Source organism: Copadichromis virginalis, linkage group LG6, assembly GCF_057382275.1.
Source record: "Copadichromis virginalis isolate Kocher_CV1m ecotype Utaka linkage group LG6, C_Virginalis_male_GT1.1, whole genome shotgun sequence".
In the NCBI taxonomy this organism is placed as follows: Eukaryota; Metazoa; Chordata; class Actinopteri; order Cichliformes; family Cichlidae; genus Copadichromis; species Copadichromis virginalis.
Window position 1 is genome coordinate 38,920,715 of NC_140623.1, and position 8,153 is coordinate 38,928,867.

Consider the following 8,153-nt stretch of genomic DNA (forward strand, 5'->3'; position numbering starts at 1 on the left):
GAGCTGGGGATGAGGTGAGCCTAAGAACAGCAAGGGCAAAACTGTCACGTGGCATCATAGAGGCAAAATGGCAGTACTCCAGGAGGATTTCTCAAAGCTTCAGTGACAGCAGAGACACTCGGAGGCTGTGGCAAGGGATATAGACCATCAAAGGTTACAAGCCCACTTGGCTACAAGCAGACTGTGGACAGAAGACGCCACCCCCCCTAACGATCGAGTGGTGACACTTTCCCATGAAAGTGTGTTCCTTGCCAGGATCAATACACACAAAGCCCCAGTACCTGACAACATCCCGGGACGAGCACTGAGGGACTGTGCTGCGGAACTCACAGATATCTTCACAGACATCTTTAATACGTCACTGAGTCAGGCTGTCGTTCCCACGTTCCTCAAAGTCTCCACCATCACTCCTGTAGCAAAGAAGTTATCTCCCTCCTGCTTTAATGACGGCCATCCGGTCGCACTCACCTCCATCATTATGAAGTGCTTTGAAAGGTTAGTCATGCTTCAAATAAAGACATCTCTTCCCCCCAACCATTTCGCATACCTGTCAAATCACTCAACCGATGATGCAATTTCAACTGCCCTTCACTCAGCCCTCACACATCTGGACACTAGAGACTCATACCTTAGAATGCTGTTCATAGACTTCAGTTCAGCATTCAACACCATCATTTCCCAGCAACTCATTCACAAACTGGATCTGCTGGGGATCAGTACCTCGCTGTGTAACTGGCTGCTGGATTTCCTGACAGAAAGACACCTCCAGCACAAGAACACTGAATACAGGGGCTCCCGAAGGATGTGTGTTTAGCCCCCTGCTCTTCACTCTCCTGACCCATGACTGCACACCATCACACAGCTCCAACCTTTTCATCAGGTTTGCAGATGACACAACTGTGGTAAGTCACATCAGCAACAACGATGAGACCTGCTACAGGAGTGAAGTTAACCATCTGGCAGCAACAACAACCTGTCCCTGAATGTGGAGAAGACTAAGGAGATCCTCATAGACTTCAGGAGAACTCACACCCTGCACACCCCACTAACCATCAATGGTGCTGCTGTGGAGAGGATAAGCAGCACCACGTTCCTGAAGTCCTCCTCTTGCTGTTTAGATGTCCTGCCAACAAGTTTTTTCAAAAAGTCTCAAAGACTTTGGAGTCAGACCTGTTACAAATTGTCAACCTTTCTTTAATGTCAGGTGTGTTTCCAGAACCACTAAAACCTGCTGTAATTAAACCTATACTGAAAAAGGACAATCTTGACAGCTAACAGGCCGATCTCAAACCTCCCATTTCTAAGTAAGATAATTGAAAAAGCAGTTTCTCAACAGCTCAATTACTTCTTAAAACAGAATAATTGCTACGATGCCTTCCAGTCAGGTTTTAGACAGAATCACAGCACTGAAACTGCTCTGACCAAAGTGTTTAATGACATATGTCTGAATACAGACAGTGGAAAAATGTCAGTCTTAGTTTTACTGGATCTCAGTGCAGCATTTGATACAGTTGACCACAACATATTACTCAAACGACTGGAGAACTGGACAGGTCTTTCAGGAACTGTACTAAACTGGTTCAAAACATACTTAGAAAACAGGAAATACTTTGTATCAATAGGTAACTTCACATCTGAGCAGACAAGTATCACATGTGGAGTTCCCCAAGGTTCCATCTTGGAACCTCTTCTGTTTAACATTTACATGCTCCCACTGGCACAGATTATAAAGAACAACAAAATAAACTATCACAGCTATGCAGATGACACACAAATATAAATCACAATGTCACCAGGAGACCAAGGCCCTGTACAGGCTCTTGGTAAATGCACTGAGGAAATTAATGACTGGTTGTGCCACAATCGTCTCCAGCTAAACAAAAAAACCAAATAAATAAAAGGAAGTAATAGTCTTTGGCGCCAAAGAAAAACGATTACAGGTCACTAGAAAACTTCAATCTATACACCTAAAAACCACCAACCAGCGAGAAATTTGGGTGTAGTGATGGATGCAGACGTAAACTTAGAAAAACACATTAGGACAATAACAAAATCATCTTACTATCACCTCAAGAATATTTCAAGGGTAAAAGATCTGATGTCTCAACAGGACCTGGAAAAACTAGTCCATGCATTCATCTTTAGTAGGCTTGATTACTGTAACAGCATCTTTACAGGTCTACCTAAAAAATCAGTCAGACAACTACAGCTCATTCAGAACTCTGCTGCTCGAGTCCTCACTAAGACCAAAAAAGTGGACCACATCAGTCCAGCTCTGAGGTCTTTACACTGGCTGCCTGTCTGTCAGAGGATAGACTTTAAAGTTCTGATGCTGGCCTATAAAGCTCTGAATGGTTTAGGACCAAAATACATCAGTGACCTCCTGACCCAGTATGAACCTTCCAGATCCCTCAGGTCATCTGGATCTGGTCTTTTATCAGTTCCCAGAGTCAGAACCAGACACGGAGAAGCTGCATTCAGCTTTTATGCTCCTTATATCTGGAACAAACTCCCAGAAAGCCTCAGATCAGCTGAAATACTCAGTTTATTTAAATGCAGGTTGAAGACTCACCTGTTCTGCATTTGAATAAAGCACCAAATCCACACTGTTTTACTTTTAAGCTTAAAATTTAAAACGTACTCTTTTTTTTTTTAATCATGCTTTTTATTTGTTTCTGTTTTTTAATGTCTCTGTAAAGCACTTTGAATCACCTTGCTGTTGAATTGTGCTATATAAATAAACTTGCCTTGCCTTACCTGGGTGCACACATCTCAGAAGATCTCTCCTGGTCAAAAAATACTGCATCACTGGTCAGTAAAGTTCAACAGCAACTCTACTTCCTCCGCAAACTGAGGAGAGCAAGAGCCTCAACCCCTACAACCTTCTACAGAGGCACCATTGAGAGCATCCTAACCAGCTGCATCACTGTGTGGTATGGCTCCTGCACTGGGTCCTGCTGAAAAAAAGTTACAACGGGTAGTGAGAGCAGCGGAGAGGATCCCTCCCTCCAGGACATCTACTGCACCCGCCTCATCTGGAAATCACAGGTGACTTCACTCATATGTCCAATAGCTTTTTCAGTTTGCTGATATTAGGAAGGAGACTGAAGAGCCTCCGGGCCAAAACAAGTAGACTGAAAGACAGCTTCCTCCATCAGTCAGGATGCTGAATTCACTCCCCTGCTCTCACCCTCATGATCTCCAGACCTGCATTCACTTATTTCCTCTGAACCCCCCCCCCCCAATCCCCCCAAACATTCGACTCTGACCCACCACCATTGCCCCTTCACTGACTGGCCCACTCCCACTGCACATGCACTTGCCCACATTTACTATGATTGCTTTGGACACTACTGCTTAAATAATTAAGTATTGTATTGTATTGTACATAAGACTTTTATTTTATTTTATTTTTTTACTTTTTTATCTTTATATTTTTAGTGTACACTCAGGGCCATGGGAGCATTGCTATTTCAAATTCCTGTGTATGACTGTACATATGGTCTTTGACAATAAAGCTGACTTTGACTTTTGACCCTGACTATATGTGTGTGTGGGCATATACATGATAAAAAAATTTCAAGGCTCCAACGTGAGCTAGAATTCTTTCAAAATGATGTGAAGGACCATTAAGCCATATATGAAACAATTACTGCAAGAATTTGCTGCTAAATGTGGTTTTACAAGGGGTGTACATATTTCTTTCCACAGAATTTTGTACACTTCTCAGAACATTTTCTTTCTCAAATGACTGTATGTATATTTTTACTTCGCTTACTATTATGTATTAACAAGCCATAAAAAGACAGCTTCCCCATGTGTGAAATAGGTGTGAAAGAAGTAAAACACATCATTGCTGGATTGTGGGTGTTAAAATCGTGAGGTATAAAAGAGCGTGGTGCATCTAAAACTTCACTCTTTCATCTTCACTACCCTCTAGGTAAGATAATAGAAGGTACTGACCAAAGCTTTCTGACAGCTGTCAAGGTAAGACCAACAAGTCCTTTGTTCCATATGATTGTCTTTTTGTCCTTTGGTTAATACTTTAGTGTAGTGGCTCTGAAAAAAGTGGTCATGCTCCCGTGGAGGTGCACGAAATCACTGCATGACCAGTAGAAACTAGATAAGATGGTTAATGTAACAAAACTATGCAAAACAAGAGTTATTTCAAAATTCAACTGCTTACAGTTTATTTTGTAATCGTGAAATATTATATATTCTTAGTTGTTTAAAAGTAGAGTAACATGTTTAGCCAAATATTCTAACTAAATTGCTGGCTGCCTGAGTGGTGTCCAAAAACATGATGTGGGCTTTAAAGATAAATGCAAAACGTTTTACGTTTTGTTATTAGATTCCCCCACCTGAGCTGTATTTGTACTGACATTAGATTACACACAGGTGCACTCTATTTAGTCATTAACACTCATCAGGCAATGTCTATGGGCAACTGACTGCACTCAGACTAAAGGGGGCTGAATAATTACGCACACCCCACTTTTCAGTTATTTATTTGTAAAAAATGTTTGGAATCATGTATGATTTTCGTTCCACTTCTCACGTGTACACCACTCTGTGTTGGTCTTTCACCTGGAATTCCAATAAAATTGATTCATGTTTGTGGCTGTAATGTGACAAAATGTGAAAAAGTTCAAGGGGGCCGAATACTTTTGCAAGCCACTGTATATGTTGACAGCTTGCTAGCTATAAATTCACCAAAGTGTTACCTGCACATACTTCATCAGAAATGATAAGAACTTTGGGTGAGGTATATTGGATATTTTGGGTATTAAGTTTACACTGGGGTGCAACACGGTGACATGGTGGTTAACACCGTTGCTTCACAGCAATAAGGTCCCGAGTTGAATTCCACCATCAGTCCAGGGTCTTTCTGTGTGGTGTTTGCATGTTCTGCCCATGTTTGCGTAGGTTCTTTCTGGGTACTTCCTCCTACAGTCCAAACACATGCAGCTAGTGGGGATAAGTTAATTGGTAACTCTAAATGGTGCATAGGTTTTAATATGAGTGCGAATGGTTGTCTGTGTCTGTGTGTTAGCCCTGTGACAGACTGGTGACCTGTCCAGGGTGTACCCTGCCTCTCGCCCTAAGAAAGCTGGAATGGAATTTTGCACTGTTTAACTTCCCCTTTTGTTCATGTAATTTAATCTCCTCTCATTGTTAAATGGTTCCATTCAGATGGCAAAGCTGTGGCACGTCCTGCTCCTGTGTTGGGCATGGAGTCCCTTGTGCCTTCCTTCCAGTGTGAGCTTCATTGGTACACCACAGGAGTGTGAAAAGGCTCACTTTGTCCCTGGTTACAACTTGGGTGGTGAAGGCTTTGACATTGTGACGATGGAGAGAAAAGGTGCCTATGTGATCGACACTGAAACATGGAAGATTGGAAATGGTAGCTGTAGGATGTACTGTAACCGTTACATGAATGGAGAGAAGCAGAAGGTCCCTGTTGCTGTGGTGGACTGGAGAACCCTTCCTAAGTGCAGTTTGAAGGTCTCCAGTGTGGTCTATGATTCTGTTGAAACTCTTGTCAGTGACTCGACATCATCTGTATCCAACAACTGGACAATTGGCCTTGACATCCCGGTAGATCCTTCAGCAAAGGTTGGGGTTGGCTTTGGAGGTTCTCACTCAAGAGATTCCACCTTTGCTATGAAAAAGTCAAAACAAGACCGCTACACCTTCTTACACCATTTGATCAACTGTCATTACTATGGGTGAGTATGTCAGTGGATATTTTTCTTATTTGAGTAATTTGCTGATAATTTTTAATTTATTTATTTTTTAATGTATTTATTTATTTTTTAGTTTAGCATCAAGCGTGATTCAAAATCAAATGGTTTCTGTGTCACTGAAGTATTTATTGCATTTACTGCATTGATGTTAAACACTTTTTTTAGGGTCACCCAGAACACATACATACAGATCTGGAGTGTACTGGAATATCATATCATTTTATAAGCTGTGTATTAACATTTTGTAGGATGTGAAAAGAGTGCGTTTAAAAAATTGATTTTCCCGATTCAAGATTTTAGTTTAAATAATGCAATATCGATTTATTAAATCCTGAATTTTGCCAGAGACGCAAGTATCTCAGGTTAAGGCTCACAACACTATTTCAGCAACCACCAAACAGCTAAAACAGCAAATGAGAACAGGTAAACGGATTCCCCCAAAAATTTAAACACAAAGCGCAGCTCATTCACATATGCAGACATGCCTTTGGGTGCTGAAAGTCAACATCGCACAGACTCTGAAGCTGCAGTTGGGAGTTTGCCTTGTAATCGGAAGGTTGCCGGTTCAAGCCCTGGCTTGGACAATGTAGCTTGCCATCACCTGTGTGTGTGTATGTACATGAGCTTTGGGTCCTTAGGGACTAGTAAAGCGCTATACAAATACTGGCCATCTTCACAATTAAGTTAAACTTATCTATATGCTTTTCTGTTCCACAGCTACAGACTGGCAACAAGTCCTCCTTTGAGTCAGGAATTCAAGCCGGCAGTTGACTCCATTCCCCCTTATTCCTCTAAAACTGCGCCATTATATCACAATCTGATTGACACTTATGGAACACATTACATCACACAAGTGTCTCTTGGAGGTGAAATTAAAGCAACCACTGCTGTCAAGACCTGCATGGCTACAATGAATGGACTAACAGATACTGATGTTAGTGACTGTTTGTCAGTTGAAGCTTCAGCTTCTTTTGCAAATTCTGCCAGTATTAATGCCACAATTGACCACTGTCAGAGAAAGAAAAAGATGTTAGGGTCTAATCAAACTTTCAGCAGTTCATTTAATGAGCGGCGCACAGAGGTCATTGGTGGAGATATTGATGGAGGTGATATCCTCTTTGTAGGTCAATCTGACCCCTCGGTCTATAAAAACTGGCTCATTTCTCTTAAAAGTATCCCTGATGTGGTCCAATACAACTTAAAACCCCTACACACCATACTGCCATTAAATCATCCTGCCAGGGCAGGACTGAAGCGAGAAGTGGAGCAGTACATTAATAAAAATGCAGTGCTGAAGAAATGTTCAGAAACCTGTAAGATTGGGCACCGATCAAACGCAAGAGATCCTTGTGCTTGTGTCTGCAACAGTAACCAGAACATCAAGTCAAACTGCTGTCCTGCTGGGAAAGGTCTGGCAACCTTAAAGGTGTTCAAACTTTATGCAAAGGGTCTGTATGGTGACAAGTGGACTCGGACAGATGGTTCAGTGAAGGTGACATATGGTGATCAGAAAAAGCGCACTGATATTATAAGTAATGATGACAACCCTAGATGGAGAGAAACATTTGAGTTTGGAACCATCACCATCAACATGAAAAACAAACTTAAATTTGCTGTGTATGATGAGGACACTTACTGGAACAGTGATCTGTTAGGCGAGTGTTCATTTGATCTGCGAGCAGGGAAGGTGAGCGACAGCTGCATGCTGAATCATGGGACCTTCTTCTTTTCCTACATCGTAGAGTGTGCACCAAGTCTTAGTGGGAACCAGTGTCAGGAGTATATCCCCTCGGCCATGAGTCCGTCTTTGGCTGAGGTTTTCCACACCAGAAATGGGGTTCTTCTTGGAAAGATGTGGAATAAGTATGAGAAGCCAGCCAATGAGAGACTTTAAAGCCACATGTTGTTGTTAGGAAAGAAGCCGGTATGGATTTGACGACATGCTGAATATCTATGTGCTTGTACTTCATGGCATTCTGTCTTTAACTTTTATGTGAAAAAATATTTTTTTGAACTCAGAACTGTAATGCACTTCCTATGCTTCTTTTTCCATATTGTTTCAACTATCTAGCAATAAAGCATCAGCAACGACAACGCCTGTGTTTCTTTTAAGTATTCAAAAAAATATTGCGTTATTTTTTTGGTTTTGATATAACACGGCAATGAAGGGTGTTCTATCCATTTTTTGCATAGAGAGTGCAAAAGTGTGTTATCTATATAAAAAGATTAGAATACTGAATTGAATCTAACATTCACCTTAAACACAAGTAAATGTTTCTGCCAGAAGCAGAAACATCCAATTTAGCATCTTATCGAAACAACCCATCATTAACTCTAATACTAGGAGACTCATAGATAACCTCGTGGCCATCAGGAGTTTAAACAGAAACAGTAATGAATCTACAA

General features: G+C 41.4%; 1 protein-coding gene across 1 annotated transcript; it reads left to right on the forward strand.

Annotated features, from left to right (window-relative positions):
• The first annotated feature begins 3,949 nt into the window (after nucleotides 1-3,949).
• On the forward strand, nucleotides 3,950-7,830 carry LOC146708449 (perforin-1-like). The gene is made up of 3 exons (XM_085460963.1): nucleotides 3,950-3,987; nucleotides 5,194-5,729; nucleotides 6,465-7,830. The coding sequence occupies exons 2-3, from the start codon at nucleotides 5,194-5,196 to the stop codon at nucleotides 7,639-7,641; spliced, it is 1,713 nt and encodes a 570-aa protein (XP_085317089.1). The 5' UTR covers nucleotides 3,950-3,987; the 3' UTR covers nucleotides 7,642-7,830.
• The last annotated feature ends 323 nt before the right edge of the window (nucleotides 7,831-8,153 follow it).

Coding starts and splice junctions, on each gene's coding strand:
- LOC146708449 (XM_085460963.1), top strand. CDS start 5,194: ATGGCAAAGCTGTGGCACGTCCTGCTCCTGTGTTGGGCATGGAGTCCC. Junction 5,730..6,464: donor ATCAACTGTCATTACTATGG/GTGAGTATGTCA, acceptor TCTGTTCCACAG/CTACAGACTGGCAACAAGTC.